At 43.4% G+C, this 19,776-nt stretch overlaps 1 protein-coding gene across 1 annotated transcript in view; it reads right to left on the reverse strand.

Moving 5' to 3' along the window:
* The window catches only part of TULP1 (TUB like protein 1), a 253,884-nt gene that overhangs the window by 211,566 nt on the left and 22,542 nt on the right, over positions 1 to 19,776 (reverse strand). The window contains exons 2-3 of the mRNA XM_063957230.1: positions 8,789 to 8,894; positions 7,470 to 7,610 (exon numbers count right to left, since the gene is read on the reverse strand). Of these exons, the coding sequence (XP_063813300.1) occupies positions 7,470 to 7,610; positions 8,789 to 8,894 (247 nt within the window). The remainder of the gene's footprint in view (positions 1 to 7,469; positions 7,611 to 8,788; positions 8,895 to 19,776) is intronic.

Below are 19,776 nucleotides of genomic sequence, written 5' to 3' on the forward strand. Positions count from 1 at the left end.
CTTCTAACTGCCATGTTACAGGCTGTGGTTGAAAAATGATAGTTGGGTGCTGGTTTATTGGTACTTTTTCTCCGTCCACTTTATCTCTCTCCAAGGGCAAGATGCAACAAGTGTAAAAACGCAGCCAAACCTCTGAAACTGCCTTTTTCGGAAGTTTGGCCACTTACTGCATATGCACCAAGTCCCTGAATGCAATAGATTCCAGGGCTTGGATGCGGTGGGCAATGCCATCTTCATATGGCGTAGTCCTATAGAAGCCTATGGGCTTATATTGCACAGCCCCTTCTGAGAGGGATCCAACCGGATCCCTCCCAGCACCCCATCGGCGCACATGCAGATAGGACTCCGGGTCAAAAACCCAGAAGTCCTATCATCGCAAAGGACAGCTCTTACCACAAGAGCTTTATTTTCTTCATGCATCCAGCATTAGTAAATGCCGATATGCATGCGGAGAGTGGCAGAACGTTTCGCAAGCAAAATGCTAACTGACATTTTACAAGCAGCCTGGAACAAGACAGTTAGGAGAAACTTGGCTGGTACTTTATCTCTCTCCATCGTATCACTCTCCAAGGCTTAGTACATGTACATCTGTCTCTAAGTAACACAGTTTAAAATACTACTGCTCCTTTACATTATGTGATCTATCGGATGAACATTTGCCTCCATATTCACTAATCAGTAATTACACCAATGTGACTATACTAAACTATTATCCAAACTACTGTAATGGCCGACAGTACTGTGGAATATTTACTCACTATATTGCCAAGTGGTGACTCTGCTCATGTGACCCATGACACTAACCACAATAATGAGTTATGGTCAACATGGTGAGAAGCCCAATCTCAGCAGACTCCCTCCCACCTCGATTCAGACAGGAGACCTGGTCATGTACTAATGTTTACATCACATGACGGAAATCCACATGAATAGTTTTTTACAGTACCTCCCATCCTAGTTGAGTGAAGCCACGCGCATCCAAAAAGTATAAAATACTAAATGGAGGCAAACTGAACTTTGAAAAATGTTCAGCAAAAAGTTATATACTTGAAACAAGCAGAAGCATACCACCCAACTGTCCCTATTTCAGCGGTATAGTCCCTCTATTTGGGCACTGCCCCGCTGTCCCCCCTGCAGTCTGCAGTGTCCTGCGGGGAGGGGGAAGGTTGAGGAACCTGTGATCACAGATAAAGCAGCGTGTGATCTCTGGATAGATGCGTACGGCATCTAAACAATGCATTGTAGTGAGCCCGGGGGCTGCCCAGATGCTTGGGCAGCAAACAGCATGCCCCTAAAATGATGAAAACCTTTGGGTGTGGCGCGAGGCTAAGCCCGCACCACCGAGGCCCAGTCCCTTCTCACCCAAGGCCCCTTCAATATAATATTTTGTTATTATACACACACCTGTCTCCTGTTCTTAATTAAGCTTTGGATATTCAAACAAGTCATTGTCAAACATTCAAACCTTCCTGTTGGGGACTGATACCGGAGACTGTGGGTCTATATACTAAGCCTTGGAGAGAAATAAAGTGATTGGAGATAAAATACCAGCAAATCAGCTCCCAACTGCCATGTCACATGCTGTGTTTGAAAAATGACCGTTAGTAGCTGGTTGACTGGTACTTTATTTCTGTCTACTTTACCTCTCTCCAGGGCTTAAGGCCAGTACTCACGGCCCGATTTGGGAGAGATGTGTGCTGAGCGAACCGCTCAGCACACATCTCTCCCTCAACTCAGCATAGCACGATGTGTGCTGAGCGTGCGGGAGGAGATGGGGGGGGGGGGGGGGGGGGCGCTCATTTCACCCAGCGGGTGCTACATTCTGGGCCAATCTAGCACCAGCGATGGCGATGTGCGGGGCTGCGCATCGTTATTGCTGTGAGGGGTACACACGGAGTGATCACTACTTAAAATCTAACCAATCTAGTCAGATTGCTTAGATTTTAAGCAGCGATCGCTCCGTGAGTACCCCCCTTTAGTACTGTATCTGGTTTATAGATAGACAGTGTCTAGTTAGACAGTCAATAGATAGACACCATGGGGGAAATTTACTAAGCTCCCGATTTTGACCGAGATGCCGTTTTTTCATCAAAGTGTCATCTCGGTAATTTACTAAGCACTAATCACGGCAGTGATGAGGGCATTCGTAATTTTTTGCTAGTTCAGGTAAAAAATTACGAATGAATACACCATCGGTCAAAACGCGGCTGTTTAAGTATGAATCTCGATCATTTACTAAGAAGTGCAAAGCAAAAAAAGAACAAACACTGCCGTGAAAAATTACAACTCGTAAAAAAGTACTAAAAAAAACCAGACCTGCTTTTTTTATTCGTGATTGGATAGGCATGCACGGATCCATGAGATCCGTGCATGTATATCAGTGGGAAGGGGTGGGAAAGTGCTTATTTTTTCAAAAAAAATTGCGTGGGGTCCCCCCTCCTAAGCATAACCAGCCTCGGGCTCTTTGAGCCGATCCTGGTTGCAAAAATATGGTGAAAAAAATGACAGGGGTTCCCCCATATTTAAGCAACCAGCATCGGGCTCTGCGCCTGGTCCTGGTCCCAAAAATACGGGGGACAAAAATGAGTAGGGGTCCCCCGTATTTTTAAAACCAGCACCGGGCTCCACTAGCTGGACAGATAATGCCACAGCCGGGGGTCACTTTTATATAGTGCCCTGCGGCCGTGGCATCAAAAATCCAACTAGTCACCCCTGGCCGGGGTACCCTGGGGGAGTGGGGACCCCTTCAATCAAGGGGTCCCCCCCCCCAGCCACCCAAGGGCCAGGGGTGAAGCCCGAGGCTGTCCCCCCCCATCCAATGGGCTGCGGATGGGGAGGCTGATAGCCTTTGTTGTAAAAGAAAAGATATTGTTTTTAGTAGCAGTACTACAAGGCCCAGCAAGCCTCCCCCGCATGCTGGTACTTGGAGAACGACAAGTACCAGCATGCGACGGAAAAACGGGCCCGCTGGTACCTGTAGTACTACTACTAAAAAAATACCCAAAAAAAGACAAGACACACACACCGTGAAAGTATAATTTTATTACATACATACACACATACATACATACTTACCTTAAGTTCCCACGCAGGTCGGTCCTCTTCTCCAGTAGAATCCAAGGGGTACCTGTTGAAGAAATTATACTCACGAGATCCAGGGGTCCAGGCTCCTCGGCAAATCCAGGGTTAATCCACGTACTTGAAAAAAAAAAAAAAACGGTGTCCCGAGCCACGAACTGAAAGGGGACCCATGTTTGCACATGGGTCACCTTTCCACGAATGCCAGAAAGCCACTCTGACTTCTGTCTAAGTGGGTTTCTTCAGCCAATCAGGGAGCGCCACGTTGTAGCACTCTCCTGATCAGCTGTGTGGTCCTGTCCTCACTGACAGGCAGCACACGGCAGTGTTACAATGTAGCGCCTATGCGCTACATTGTAACCAATGATGGGAACTTTCAGCTCAGCGGTGACGTCACTTTAGGTCAACCGCAGGGCAGAAAGTTCCCATCATTGGTTACAATGTAGCGCATAGGCGCTACATTGTAACACTGCCGTGTGCTGCCTGTCAGTGAGGACAAGAGCACACAGCCGATCAGGAGAGTGCTACAACGTGGCACTCCCTGATTGGCTGAAGAAACCCACTTAGACATCAGTCAGAGTGGGTTTCTGGCATTCGTGGAAAGGAGTCCCATGTGAAAACATGGGGCCCCTTTCAGTTCGTGGCTCGGCTTTCCGTTTTCTTATTTTATGCAAGTACGTGGATTACCCCTGGATTTCCCGAGGAGCCTGGACCCCTGGATCTCGTGAGTATAATTTCTTCAACAGGTACCCCTTGGATTCTACTGGAGAAGAGGACCGACCTGCGTGTGAACATAAGGTAAGTATGTATGTATGTTTGTGTGGATGTATGTAATAAATCTTTACTTTCACGGTGTGTGTGTCTTGTCTTTTTTTGGGTATTTTTTTAGTAGTAGTACTACAGGTACCAGCGGGCCCGTTTTTCCGTCGCATGCTGGTACTTGTCGTTCTCCAAGTACCAGCATGCAGGGGAGGCTTGCTGGGCCTTGTAGTACTGCTACTAAAAACAATATCTTTTCTTTTACAACAAAGGCTATCAGCCTCCCCATCCGCAGCCCATTGGATGGGGGGGGACAGCCTCGGGCTTCACCCCTGGCCCTTGGGTGGCTGGGGGGGGGACCCCTTGATTGAAGGGGTCCCCACTCCCCCAGGGTACCCCGGCCAGGGGTGACTAGTTGGATTTTTGATGCCACGGCCGCAGGGCACTATATAAAAGTGACCCCCGGCTGTGGCATTATCTGTCCAGCTAGTGGAGCCCGGTGCTGGTTTTAAAAATACGGGGGACCCCTACTCTTTTTGTCCCCCGTATTTTTGGGACCAGGACCAGGCGCAGAGCCCGATGCTGGTTGCTTAAATATGGGGGAACCCCTGTCATTTTTCCCCCCATATTTTTGCAACCAGGATCGGCTCAAAGAGCCCGAGGCTGGTTATGCTTAGGAGGGGGGACCCCACGCATTTTTTTTTATTATTTTACAGTGTTTAATTAAAAAAAATAAAAAAAATAAACCCCAGCACGGATCACACAGATCCGGCCGAGATTGATTGTAAAAAAAGTCGGCAGTGTTTTGCTAATCACTGCCGTAAAAATAGGTAAAAAACCACGAATGACATCGACATCGGAAGAAAAGAAAAACCCGAATACGACAGCTTAGTAAATCCATCGTAATCAATTCAAAAAGTTGCAGTTTTACACTGTCGATGTCATTCGTGATTGAACTTTGACCTTTTTTCGGAAATTACGAATCTTAGTAAATTTACCCCCATGTGTTAGACAGACATTAGGTCGACAGGGTCAAAAGGTCGACAGGGTCAAAAGGTCGACATGAAAAAGTTAGACAGTACAAAAGGTCGACATGGTCAAAAGGTCGTCATGGAAATGGTCGACATAAAAAAGATAGACAAATGGAGTTTTGAAATGTAACATGTTTTTGGACTATTTCATACTTTCTCTATCCATGTCGGCATAGAGTTGGTTATAAACCTTGTGGCGAGCGCAGCGAGCCACCGTGCCAGAAGCGTGGCGAGCGAAGTGAACCCCGCGAGGGTATGCCTTTCTACAATTGGGTGTCCCAGATGACAAAACTATCCACACAAACAACAAAAATGCAAAAAACATGCTGTTTACCTTTTTCATGTCGACAATTTTCATGCCGACCTTTTGAACCTGTCGACTTTTTGACCTTTCGTGCTGTCTACCTTTTTCATGTCGACCTTTCGACCCTGTCGACCTTTTGACCCTGTCGACCTAATGTCTGTCTAACATATGGTGTCTATCTATTGACTGTCTAACTAGACACTATCTATCTTTTATACCGGATCCTTTAGTACACAGACCCAGAGCCGGCCATAGGCATAGGCAAACTAGGCAATTGCCTAGGGCATTTGATATGCCTAGGGGCATCAGCAGCTTCTGCTGATTAAAATGATATGCGGCATGCCTATATTCTGTGTGTAGCATTTCATATGCAGATACAGCCACAGTCTCACACAGTATATAGGCATGCTGCATATCATTTTAATCAGCAGAAGCTGCTTGTGCACCCTAGCCACATAGCAATGCAAATAAGATGCATTTTCATAAAAATGGTGTGCCCAACGTTAGTATTGAGGCAAGATTGATGAGGACACATCTGTATCCAAGCAGAGGCAGAGGTCACAGTGTTAGTGGCAGTGTGAGTGCTGTGTGCATGTGAGTGGGTTGGTTGTGCAGTAGTGTTCGGAATATTTATAAGGTGCATTATGTATGTCATGTAAAAATGCATTAATAATGTGCAACATATGTGTAAGGGGCACTATGTGTGTTATGTGTATAAGGGCATTAATAATGGCCCTCATTCCGAGTTGTTCGCTCGGTATTTTTCATCGCATCGCAGTGAAAATCCGCTTAGTACGCATGCGCAATGTTCGCACTGCGACTGCGCCAAGTAACTTTACTATGAAGAAAGTATTTTTACTCACGGCTTTTTCTTCGCTCCGGCGATCGTAATGTGATTGACAGGAAATGGGTGTTACTGGGCGGATACACGGCGTTTCAGGGGCGTGTGGCTGAAAACGCTACCGTTTCCGGAAAAAACGCAGGAGTGGCCGGGGAAACGGTGGGAGTGCCTGGGCGAACGCTGGGTGTGTTTGTGACGTCAACCAGGAACGACAAGCACTGAAATGATCGCACAGGCAGAGTAAGTCTGGAGCTACTCTGAAACTGCTAACTCGTTTGTAATCGCAATATTGCGCGTACGTCGGTCGCAATTTTAAGAAGCTAAGATTCACTCCCAGTAGGCGGCGGCTTAGCGTGTGTAACTCTGCTACATTCGCCTTGCGAGCGAACAACTCGGAATGAGGGCCAATGTGCGGAATATGTGTAACAGGGTACTACTGTATGTGTGTCATTATGTGTATAGGGGCACTAATAATGGGCAGCAAATGTGTAGGGGGCACTACAGTATGTGTGTCATTATGTGTATAAGGGCATTAATAATGTGCGGCATATGTGTAAGGGACATTATGTGTAAAAGGGCATTAATAAAGGTTGTCATAATGTGTAAGGCGCATTATGTTTATGAGGACATTAATAATGTGTGTCATATGTGTAAGGGGCATTACTGTGTGGAATTAGGTGTATAAATGCATTACTAATGTGTGGCATTATGTGTAAGGTGCTCTACTATGTGGCGTTGCATATAGAAAGGGCACAACTGTGTCATCTTATGTGAATAAAGAGCAATAGAGTGTGATGTAATGTGAATAAGGGGCTCTACTGTGAGGAGTAACATTTATAAGGTAAAGTGATACTGCTGTGGGATGTAATAGGAATTATGGACACTATTGCATGATCAAATGTGAATAAAGTTGCAGTACTGTGTGGCGTAATTGGAATTGGGGTTACTATTGTGTGGCCATGCCCCTTGCCAGCAAAAAAACACCCCTTTTTGGGCTGTGCGCCAAATTTGCGAACTGTTCCTATTTAAAATATAGGGGGTACAAACACCAAAATAAGTATTGCTATAGGTGAGGGGTGATGGTGCTGGGAAAGAGGTGCAAGGTCAGAGGCGGAACCAGCGGTGGTGCTAGGGGGCACCAGCCCAAATTTTGCCTAGGGCATCATATTGGTTAGGGCCGGCTCTGCATAGACCCCTGTATTTTCTTAAACATTTGAATTTGAAGGATTATGACTATGTACAGTAGTAACAGTGCTATCAGGTTGCCTATTCATAAATTCCCTAACATGTTATTTTATCTCTTGATTGCTACTTGACCTTTGTCTCAATAGATTGTATATGTATTGTGTTTTATTATGTTTTATTAATGTTTTTTTCACTATCGAACCTCACACCACTTAATGTTTTGCTAACTAAACCTATTTATAACCTAGAGCTGTTTTTATTTCTATTTCACCTGGTCTTTGTTTGGAAGTCTTTGTGGCACTTGAGTTTGACAATCCTGTATTCTTCTTCCCCTCAATGGACTCCTTGGATTTCTTCTTTACCACTTTCTCTTCACTGATTTCTCCTTTCTTCTTTTTTACTTTCTTAGTAGCTGTAAATTGACACAAATAAGATAGTGTGTAAATCTGAAATTATTATCATTATTATTATTATTATTATTAATAATAATAATAATAATTGTTATTCATTCTTTGTGCTTTTTTCTAAATATTTTTTATCTGCCTTCACAATAACATCTAATTTTCTTGTTTTTTTTCTTCTCTTTTCCACTTATTTCTAATATGCTGCCAAACATTTGTGGCTCTAGTTGGGTCATTTTAGGTTGCAGTGCTTGTGGCTAAATTCAGCCCAAATCCTTAACTTGCGTAGTCCATAAGTACAGGATCTTTATTATTGGTCCTAGTGAATTTCCAAGGGTTGCTAGAGGAAAGCTAAACTCCATTACTGTTACCAGTGACAAGTTGCTGCACCCTGTACTAACAGTACAGATGTATATGACCTTCACACCTTTCCAAAGCCTGTTTTCAACCACAATAAATGTATCAAATAAGCTCTAATCTTATTTGCTTCTAAATTATTTCATGTTAAATCTGACTGATCTCTTTCATCTTTTATTTTCTTCATGTAGATGCAGTGAGCTCACGAAGAAATGACAGGATACTGAGCTGCATGAAACACATCTTTACGGTCAGCAAACACTGAACTAAGTACAGGTTGAGTATCCCATATCCAAATATTCCGAAATACGGAATATTCCGAAATACGGACTTTTTTGAGTGAGATTGAGATAGTGAAACCTTTGTTTTCTGATGGCTCAATGTACACAAACTTTGTTTAATACGCAAAGTTATTAAAAATATTGTATTAAATGACCTTCAGGCTGTGTGTATATAAGGTGTATATGAAACATAAATGAATTGTGTGAATGTATACACACTTTGTTTAATGCACAAAGTTATAAAAAATATTGGCTAAAATGACCTTCAGGCTGTGTGTATAAGGTGTATATGTAACATAAATGCATTCTGTGCTTAGATTTAGGTCCCATCACCATGATATCTCATTATGGTATGCAATTATTCCAAAATACGGAAAAATCCGATATCCAAAATACCTCTGGTCCCAAGCATTTTGGATAAGGGAGACTCAACCTGTACCAAAATTGGCCACTGGGTAACGTATAGGGCAGATAGGTCGGTACCATCGGCCATCTGCCAAAACAATTTTATTAACATACATTTCCTTCCTATGTTAACATTTCTTCCTCACCCTTGGACTGTTGTTCAAAATCCATAACGTCTTCTTTTTTCCCCTTTGAATTTTTGCTCTCAGTTTGATTCTTTGGCTCTTTGACTTCTAATTTCTGCTTTGATGTCTAGTCACAAAAGGAAATATAGTCAGAATCTAGAGGACTCATAATTCACAGACACTTGATATTTATTTGAAAAAGGTGCAAAGTGTACTGAAGCAGATCATTGCATGACTAGTAAAAAGGACACACTCTGCCCCATCACTTCCTCCCCAGACCCAATGCCGCTATCCACCTAGCTCCATCCTGCTCTCCTGGCTCCTGCAAGGCTAAGGGTTGTCCCGTCAACCAAGTGGTTGGATCAGGGGCAACTGCATGTTGCAGACGAGACAAAACTTACACAATTATTATACAGAAGAGCAAACATAAGCCTCTCAGACAAGCATCATATAAGCAACAAAAAGGCCCACTTCCAATAACAAATAACAGCTATATGAGATGTATGCAATTGTAATGCTGTGTGAATCTAAGTTCTCATCTCTAATAATTACATTATAGGCAAAATAATCATTTTTGTTACCAATGAGTGCCTAAGGTATTTTCCAGACATGTAAATTGGATATACATGCTACAGTTATGCCTTCAGTATACTCCAGGCTGTCATTTTTGCCAAGTAATAAGTAAAATCTTGAACATAATGTACAATGATAACAATCCAGGAAGGCACAATTAAACAAAAAGTTAAATTGTTTTGTTCATTATAACTAAGCCCAGGATTCTTAGGTTCTAACCTATTCTAATCCTTTACATTGCATGCAAAAATGTCAGTCCTTTTATGCCATACTTACCTACTCTCCCGGAAGCTGCGGGAGGCTCCCGTTTTTTGGGGTAGCCCCCCGCACCCCCGGAAGAGTGGGCAGGTCTCCCGCATCCTGCTCGCACCCTAGTGATGCGAGCAGGATGGAGAGATAACCTCCCGCATTCGCGGGTCCGTCGGGTGGAGAAGGGGTTAAAATGACGCAAATCGTGTCATTTTATCCCCGCCCCCTTCCCCCGGACCGCAAATCGCGGCATTTCCCGATGCGGGGGCGGGGCTTAGTGATGTCACAGTCCGGCCCCACCCCCCGAAGACACCTGCAGCGTCTCCTCTCCAGTGTCAAAGTCGAAAAATATTGAAGAACACACAGCACATATAAACTGCACACACATGCCCACTGCGCGTGCATTTGTTCTGCCGTGAGTGCACATATCCGCAATTTGCGTATGGTCGCTCCCGCGTGACCTGCGCATCGGCGCGTGGTATGGGTATTTACGGCAGAGTTTGTGTACGCGTGGAGAGCCATCAAAACACATTACATATTTAATCCAAGTAGTGCACAATGTACACATAGTCTCCTTGCACCACATCAGAAAGTTATAGCTGTTTAAATGGTTGCAGAACAAGGGGATTCACCTTTACAGGATAAGAGGGGACAGACTAAGGTTATAAGGTGGTATTTGGTATCCAGCTGTAGGGTATTTTAAGGGAAACATTCCGGTGTTGGTCTGCGGAAGATCGCGTGTTCCTGCGGATAGTTATGTGCAGAAGCAGAATATAGATATAAACCCTTATTTACTGTATTGCCTCTGGGAGTAAAGCTGCTTGTCTGAATGATAATTTTCTGTACAGAAAAATAAAGTGCATTTGAGTGAGCGAGTGCAGGAGTGAGTGGATACTGAACCCAAGAACTAAGTGAACAAGGTGGACTAAAGTGGTCTAAGTGTGCACACTGGGTTAGTAGAGATCCGGTGGCGTAGGGTTCGCAACCCTGCGTTATTAAGAGTGGAATAAAGTGGTCTTAGTGGACTGAGTGGTATCCCATACAACTCTGAGGTGGTCTACTAAGTGGTACTAAGTGGTCTACAACAATCGTAGGGCATATAGATAACTAGTATCTATAGGCTGTGCTATTGCATCACACGTCCGTTTGTTCTGCACAGAGCAACGTGATATTATTGTATAATCTGTGGAAGAGCATACGCAGACGTGATTGTATAGACAAAGGGGTTTTTCTTTGATAACTTCGGGAAATCTCCCTGGTGGGCTTCACTGGAAAGGGTGAAAAATAGTTATCTAATTTCTCTGTTTTTCACCCTACAAACAATTCCAGTGAAAAAAAACGAAAAGGAAATTTTCACTGCCTCTCTCAGGAAAATATTCCAAACAGAACTTCCACCGAAAGAAATGACGGTGTAAGGTCTGATAGGAGCCCTAAGCTGGGTACATTGCCTTCGCTATCAACAGTGTATGGTAGTATTGGCCAGTGTGGGCGCGAGCGAGTGGAAGGCGCTCAGGTATACCTCCACCGTCTACTTATATTGAGTATTTTGGTGTTTGTGGGAATTTTTTAAAAGGTATTAGAAGAGACCCACAAATATGGAAGCCAGTTGCTCAAGTAAGAGACGTTTAGACAGGGTTCAGGCACAATCGTGGCCAAAAGGCTCCGCAAGGTTAATCATGTGTGAAAAATATGGTTCACACACACAGAAGGTTTATGCAATGAGTGGATATGTATGACTAACAATGATAGGGAACCATTCCCTAGGGTGGGCAGCTTTGAACCAGAGGTACTGCAGAATGTAAGCAGTAGAATATGTCTTCTTAAATCCAGAAAACAAAGGATTAGACATAATGATTGTTTAAAATTATTGCAACAGGAGGGGGATATGCAAAGAGAACAAATTCGCAAAACAGGTTCAAGACCTAGCGGGAATGAGAACACAAACACACCAGTGTCGACATAGGTCGAAGGGGAAGAGATGGCTACAGTCAATGGTATATCCGTAAATGATAGTAGCATGCAAAAACAATGTATTAACCCTAATTTTTGCAAGGTGTATCCTGTTTTGAAGTCTTTTCAAGGTTATAGGTCACAAGAAGATGAAGGATCCAGCCAAATTCCAGCTCTCCTCCAAGCAGTCATTTTGCAGGAAACTCAGGTGGGACCTGTCCAACCAGGTAGAGCAGTAACAATATTCCCCAATGAAAGAACTAGTGAGGTCACAGCTACCGGTAAGTGTGAGACGGCTCATTGCACAGAGACAACAACACCTCACAGTAAACAAATCAGGAACGGAATGGTAGAATTACACCCTGTCTTGGGAACAGTAACTCCCAATGGGAGAACCGATAGTCAGGGAGTAGTCCTCACCAGGAATATTGCAATGTATTGCCCGTGGCCCAGAGATGAGCTGCGATCAATCATTTCAGAATTCCCCGACCCTCGGAAGGATTTAGCTAGATGTCAGAAATTTATCAGAGATCTGGGTAATGCATATGAACCGACAAACAAACACTGGCGGATACTTTTGAAAGCGTGCCTACCCCCTAATATTGACACCCAAAAAATGATCACTGATTGTAGATTAGAGTCGGATAGTCTTATGACTGACAAACACAATCAGGAGAACTTAGAGCAAATTAACAGGCAACTAGAGTTGTATTTACCCACAACTGTTAAGTGGAGAAGAATTTTCTCCATAAAGCAGAGGGAAAATGAAATGACATCTGAATATTTCCATCGGGCCCTGCAAATAATGGATAGATACATGGGGGTATCGGATACAGGGAACGATACGAATTACAGGGAGGTGGCTGTCTCTGTGCTAATGGACGGACTCGATAAGACAGTAAGGGACAGAGTACAAACATCTTTGCCTAATTGGAGTGGAGTCACAGTAGCTTGCCTTAGAGAGTGCGCAATTGTACACCACAAGAATATTGTTAGGCATAGAAAACAACAGGAGGAGAGGCTGAGGATTGAAAGTATACAGGCTCTTACACCAAAGTCTCATCAGCCTAAACCCCAGACCCCTGCTGTTTGGAAAAGACAGAGAACATGCTACATTTGTAGGAAGGAAGGGCATTTTGACAGAGATTGTAGGTATAGTAGAACACATAGCCAATATAGACCCCTAGACAGAGAAAACAAGCCACGTTATTAAACACATAGACGGGATCAAGGGAAATATAGTAAGGAATCACGATACAGTATAGAAAAACACAGATTCGGTTAATGGGAAGAACAGAATAAATGCAACTTTACCCTTTTGACAGAATTTACTGGGGTTAGGAGGAGGCCTCTAAACTTCTGCTTCTCTCTCTAGCAGAAGTGACCTCTAAGTAACTTAACAGGAGTTTTGTTAGAGATGGTAAACATATTGAGTGCTCCCACCCAGGAAGCACAAAATATGTTAGATACCCACGAAGACTAATGTTGCATTTCACTGTTTTAAATGCATGTCCATCACAGGTAGAGGAAATTATCTCAAAGATACCGGGTTCCATATGAACTTAGAATGGACAAGACACTGGATTGATGGCTGGGATAGTCCCAGTAGAGATATAACACACATAGAATTTTTTTTAGGGGAACAGACCGATTAGGGAATCATTCCCCGTAGTGCCCAATCCAGATGTCAAACTTTGTAAAATCTTCTTTGCCTCTACAAACTTATCTGTTACTAAACTCTGTGATTTGTCTTCAAAGTTTCCTCTTCATCTCTTAAGTTCACCGACAGGATTACAGTTCAAACGTCACATGCCTACTCGGTCTTTTCAGAGTTCTGCCCAAACCCAGTATATCTCACCAGCATAGGGACACCAGTATCAGTGTGCCTGGTCATGCACAAAGGGTGGAGAATGGGAATACTGGTGAAGGGAGACTGTGCATAGATACCGATATACATGATGGTGTGACAGCCTGCATAGATACCGATATACATGATGGTGTGACAGCCTGATGGTGAACGCAAATCTGACAAATTTTCTTTTTATTATTTCCCCTCTCTTTTCACTTTCCAAAGATGGCTCACTTCACACAACAGTTAAACACATTGAAATGCAAGATTTATGTTCCCTACAGAAAGGTCGCTGACCCGGAAAGAACCCGTGACAAAGAGCAGAGTGTAGAGAACATTGTATCACTGGAGTGTCTGTTCCAGGAAGGTTGAGAGGCAGTACTATTGAGACGGCACCTGAGCGTGGAGAACAACAAGACCAGAGGCGGTTGTCGCACCAGTTTTTTTTAAAGTTTTTTTCCATTCCCCACTACCCTCCTTCTCTTCTTCTGTTTCTCCCCCCCCTTCTTGTTTCCTTTCTCTTCCCTTAACAAGATGGACTTACCCCAAGAGACTGCATTACGGGTTTTCCTGTTAATCCTGTTGTTGACCAGGACAGTCTGTTTCGGTGAGGGTCCCAGAGAGGTCGAGAAAGGATCTGGAATGGGTTCTGATGGCGGGGATGGATTTGTAGAATCTCAAGAGCAACACATCACTCGAGCAAAGGCGAGTATCAGAAAGCGATCTGGTAGTCAGGGAGCTCGGAGGCACTGTGAAGGGTTATTGGATGAGGAAAATTGCATTTGTAAGAATTGTGAGAACATAGTCGAGGATGGGTGCATCCAGAGATCTCAGTCCAGCCTTAATATCAACATGGACCGTCATCCATTGAGTGATTACCACTCACTAGTAGGTAAGGTCTTAAACCAGACAGAATTCTGGGTGTGCTCACAAGTACCTCAAGGTCAGAGCAAGTCAGGATTAGTACCGTACCCTTTAGCAATAGATGAGGTACTCGAATTACGGGGTGGGAGACCGGTGGACAAGAAATTCAATATTTCTAGACCCCCTAGTTTGAAGCTCCACCAGTATCATGTAGATAGATCCTTATTATGTTTCAATATTTCCAATTACCGAAAACCGGGAAATTGGGAAGTGACGTGGAATAACCAGACAATGGCCTTTTCGCACAGAGCTGATAGGATACCCATAGACTCTGAACTTGTACGCCAAATAGCCAACAGTGGAAGGTATTTTCGGTATAGGTATACTCGAGGAAGCAAGACCATGTGGGTTGGAGAAGTATCACCAGGGTACTGTGCTCATATCATCCAGCCTGATACTTGTACTGAGCAGATGGGAGAACTAGGGATGGGGTTTTTCACTTGGAAAGTTTGTAATATGGTAATGTCATATTCTGTTCCCTATGTTCTCCCCGATGATGCCTATTTCATATGTGGGAGGAAGGCGTATAAGTGGCTTGCCCCGAACTCAGAGGGATAGTGTTATGTTGGAAGAGTGTTGCCAGAGGTCATGACCATAACCCATGATAAGATGAAAGATGTTCACTGCAGTGCTCAGGCTCCTTATACTCATACTCACTATGAACACATCATCAAGAGACACCTCATAGAGAGGACAGAGCACGCAGCCTCTGATTTGATCCACGAATACACCGGGATTCAATTCCTTCTCGCATTAGACATCACCCGTACTGCCAGAGGAATTATAAATTATAGGTATATCCATGCGCTAGCGAACTTGATAGATAATATCACTGAGATGTATGACGACACCTTCAGGTATACGGGAAGGGAGTTACAAGCTTACAAAACGGAATTGATCCAGCACAGGATGGTTCTTAATTATATCACAGCCGTGACGGGTGGGTACTGCGTCACTTTGGCAACTCAGTATGGTGTGAAGTGCTGTACGCATATTACAAACAGCACTGACGACCCCACGGAGATCATCGATCAAAAGATGGACGATATCTTGCAGTTGAAGTGGGAGTTCCAGAGGAGACACAACCTTACCCTAACCGCTGTGGGTAATAAGCTGACCGGCTGGGTCTGATGGTTGAACCCACGAAATTGGTTCTCAGGGTTAGGAGAGTGGGCTCAAAATGTTATTATGAGTGTGGGAAAGTTTCTCCTTTGTATCCTGGGAGTCGTCATAATTATTGGCTTGATATTTAGGTGTGTTCGAATTCTGATGCGGCGCAAGCACAGCACAAATTTGATGAGTTTAAGGAGCGAGGGCATTGTTATAGCAGCAGATTTAATTTACAACCCATCCATAGAGACAGTGTTATGATAAGGATTGCAAATGAATTCCATGGCCTGTTTCTTTCACCCGTTTTTCCTTTGTCTCCCCCTCTGCCCAGATACACCCATCCGGAAAAGACATCAGCCCTACCCAAGAATAATTATGAAAATGTTATGTGAATGTATTTTAGATATGTGTCTTATCTTCATCTCTACAACCTCCAGTTAATGATACACATAGTGGACAGGTGATATCCACATATACTAGCACTCACATATATTCCCCCTCCATGTATCATCAACTAAATGTGCACCCCATTTGTTGGAACAACAAGCCGAAAAGAGCTCGGTAGTGTTTTTCGGCCCACTTACAGACCCTTAATACGGGATAAGAAGGATTTAATGTATACTTCGCAATACCTTGAAGCTTATCTAAAACATATACGGCACAATGATACATGCCCCTCAGACATGGATTCATACATACATGCTTTTTTACTATCCCACTAGGTCATACATTTCCCACCTACAACTCTCCTCCGACCATCCAATCGTCTGTAGATATTGTATTGATATTTTTCTGTTTAGTGATTAGATAGTGGCAGTTATTGGTGACTGCCAAAGGGTGGACTGTCAAAGTCAAAAAATATTGAAGAACACACAGCACATATAAACTGCACACACATGCCCACTGCGCGTGCACTTGTTCTGCTGTGAGTGCACATATCCGCAATTTGCGTATGGTCGCTCCCGCATGACCTGCGCATCGGCGCGTGGTATGGGTATTTACGGCAGAGTTTGTGTACGCGTGGAGAGCCATCAAAACACATTACATATTTAATCCAAGTAGTGCACAATGTACACATAGTCTCCTTGCACCACATCAGAAAGTTATAGCTGTTTAAATGGTTGCAGAACAAGGGGATTCACCTTTACAGGATAAGAGGGGACAGACTAAGGTTATAAGGTGGTATTTGGTATCCAGCTGTAGGGTATTTTAAGGGAAACATTCCGGTGTTGGTCTGCGGAAGATCGCATGTTCCTGCGGATAGTTATGTGCAGAAGCAGAATATAGATATAAACTGTATTTACTGTATATTATGTATGCGGCGGGAATCCAGAGGAGACCACCCACAAGAACAGTTGAGAAAGACATCGCCTACCTTTTCAAATTAACCTATGACCTCTCCTGTACTGTAAAGGTGCATCCCTGTGTCCAATGGACAAAGGGATTACAGTATCCATTGTATTGCTTTTGGAAGACTTGTATAAATAAAGCCTGCTGCAGAGCGGCCAGTCACAAGACTCACAACGTTATCTATTTGATTACGGAGGACTGGACCAGGAAGCGCATGCGAATATTCTCACGTATGTACATTGACTGTAGCCATTATTCTGTTATATATATTGTCTTGTATTGTAGTGTATAATTTGTATTGTAAACCCCCTTTCAGAAATAATCCACTGTGGTGTCGGAACCCAGCGGTAAACTCACAATTGGTGTCGTGTGCTCATTGCCCTGCTAAGGTTTAAAGTGTAATAGCATCACACTGCATTGCTGTATAAGGTTTAAAGTGTAATAGCATCACACTGCATTGCTGTATAAGGTTTAAAGTGTAATATCATTGCATTGCATTACTGTGAAGGTTTAAAGTGTATCTCTGGGTGTGTACGCGCTGTTATTACTTTGTACCGTCAGCGCGGCGTGTGTACGCAAAGTCCGTACACTGTACGGGACTCTGTACGCTAATAGCGTAAAAGGTGCGTAGAGTGTGAATTAAGTATAGCGGCCGCAGCGGCTAAAGGTTTAAAGTGTATTTACGGTGTGTTTAAGGTATAGCTTTTATTCCTGTAAAGATAATCTACATTATCACCGGCCTTCTCCCGGAGAGGAGACTTACAATGTAGGTAAGTATGTTTTATGCTCTGTGTATCAGAGAATAACATACTTAATTTCTATAGGATTTAACATGACCTAATCTCGGTGTTAGTACCTAAAATGACCTATTTTGACTGTTAGAACCTAACAAGACCTAGGCCCTCATTCCGAGTTGTTCGCTCAGTATTTTTCTTCGCATCGGTGCGATTAGTCGCAAACTGCGCATGCGCAACGTTCGCAGTGCGCCTGCGCCAAGTAAATTTGCTAAAAAGTTTGGTATTTTACTCATGGCTTAACGAATAAATTTCTTCGTTCTGGTGATCGGAGTGTGATTGACAGGAAGTGGGTGTTTCTGGGCGGAAACAGGCCGTTTTATGGGTGTGTGCGAAAAAACGCTGCCGTTTCTGGGAAAAACGCGGGAGTGTCTGAAGAAACGGGGGAGTGTCTGGGCGAACGCTGGGTGTGTTTGTGACGTCAAACCAGGAACGAAACTGACTGAACTGATCGCAGTGGCAGAGTAAGTGTCGAGCTACTCAGAAACTGCTAAGAAATTTCTATTCGCAATTATGCAAATTTTTCGTTCGCAATTCTGCAAAGCTAAGATTCACTCCCAGAGGGCGGCGGCCTAGCGTGTGCAATGCTGCTAAAAGCAGCTAGCGAGCGAACAACTCGGAATGAGGGCCCTAATTCTGTTAATTAAGTTGAAACTATAAAAATATACTGTGGAAATGTGTGGAATGTGTAGTATGTAATTTATACAGTAAAATTTTTTGACATTCACCTAGTTTTCAGATACAAGGGTAATCCAGAAAGTAAAACGTTTTGAAAAAGCAAATTCTGCCAAGGTAAAATACTCTGCTTAGTTATCCTGTTGCTCATTACTATAAAATCACAAATACTGTGCTATGCATTGATTATCCCACTCATTTAACCACTTGTCTATGGATTATATTATGAAGATAATTTGGATCTAAATTTGCAAGATGCCATTAAAAGCTGTTCAGTAAATTACGGACCACAATTTGGACATCCATGAAGTTGATCGGTATGTTTGATAAATAGAAGTGCTGTTTGAGGAGCAGTGGTTAACTTAAGTATTGGTATGAAGTGAGCCAGTTTGGAGTACCAATTTACTGTACAAAGACCAAATCTGTTGTAAATCAGCTTGATAATGGAAAACAAGGTATAATGGCCCTCATTCCGAGTTGTTCGCTCGCAAGGCGATTTTAGCAGTATTGCACACGCTAAGCCGCCGCCTACTGGGAGTGAATCTTAGCTTCTTAAAATTGCGAACTAAAGATTCGCAATATTGCGATTACACATCTCGTAGCAGTTTCAGAGTAGCTTCAGACTTACTCGGCATCTGCGATCAGTTCAGTGCTTATCGTTCCTGGTTTGACGTCACAAACACACCCAGCGTTCGCCCAGACACTCCTCTGTTTCTCCAGCCACTCCCGCGTTTTTTCCGGAAACGGTAGCGTTTTTTCCCACACGCCCATAAAACGGCCTGTTTCCGCCCAGTAACACCCATTTCCTGTCAATCACACTACGATCGCCTGAGCGAAGAAAAAGCCGTGAGTAAAAATCCAAACTTCATAGCAAATTTACTTGGCGCAGTCGCAGTGCGGACATTGCGCATGCGCACTAAGCGGAAAAACGCTGCGATGCGAAGAAATTTTCTGAGCGAACGACTCGGAATGACCTCCAATGTGAACAGAAAAGTCTCTAGGGATTGGAGAGCACAGGAAGTGGCTGTAACTGTGCGCTGGGAGGAGAATACCATATATATTTCCTGGTAACACTCAGTTACATAGCATTGAATTGACTTAGTAAATTGTGTCCACAAATAAATATATATATATATATATATATATATACACACACACGAAAACCTTCACTCACTGACTCATCACTAATAACTTCCCGATATGTTAGGAAGATGAAATATTACATAGGTATTCTTCAGGCAGGAAATAACCTCCCTTAAATGGATGAACAGGGGGTTGACATAATGATGTAATTAACGATGCGTGGTTTGCGTTGCGTGAACCGTAACACCCAAATGGACAATCGGATCAAGATTTGGATTGCACCTCCAGTGTGTAGAATTTAATAAACTACAAAAATGATCCTGTCACTTTTTACCGTACCTGCTAAGGGTGCTCCTCAGGTAACGCCAAGAGCCATGGATTAATATTTACTTACATTAAGACATCTCAAATTTACATCTTTATAGCTTTACCACATTTTTAACACTCATTTA

Source organism: Pseudophryne corroboree, chromosome 2 (assembly GCF_028390025.1).
Source record: "Pseudophryne corroboree isolate aPseCor3 chromosome 2, aPseCor3.hap2, whole genome shotgun sequence".
Taxonomy (NCBI): Eukaryota; Metazoa; Chordata; class Amphibia; order Anura; family Myobatrachidae; genus Pseudophryne; species Pseudophryne corroboree.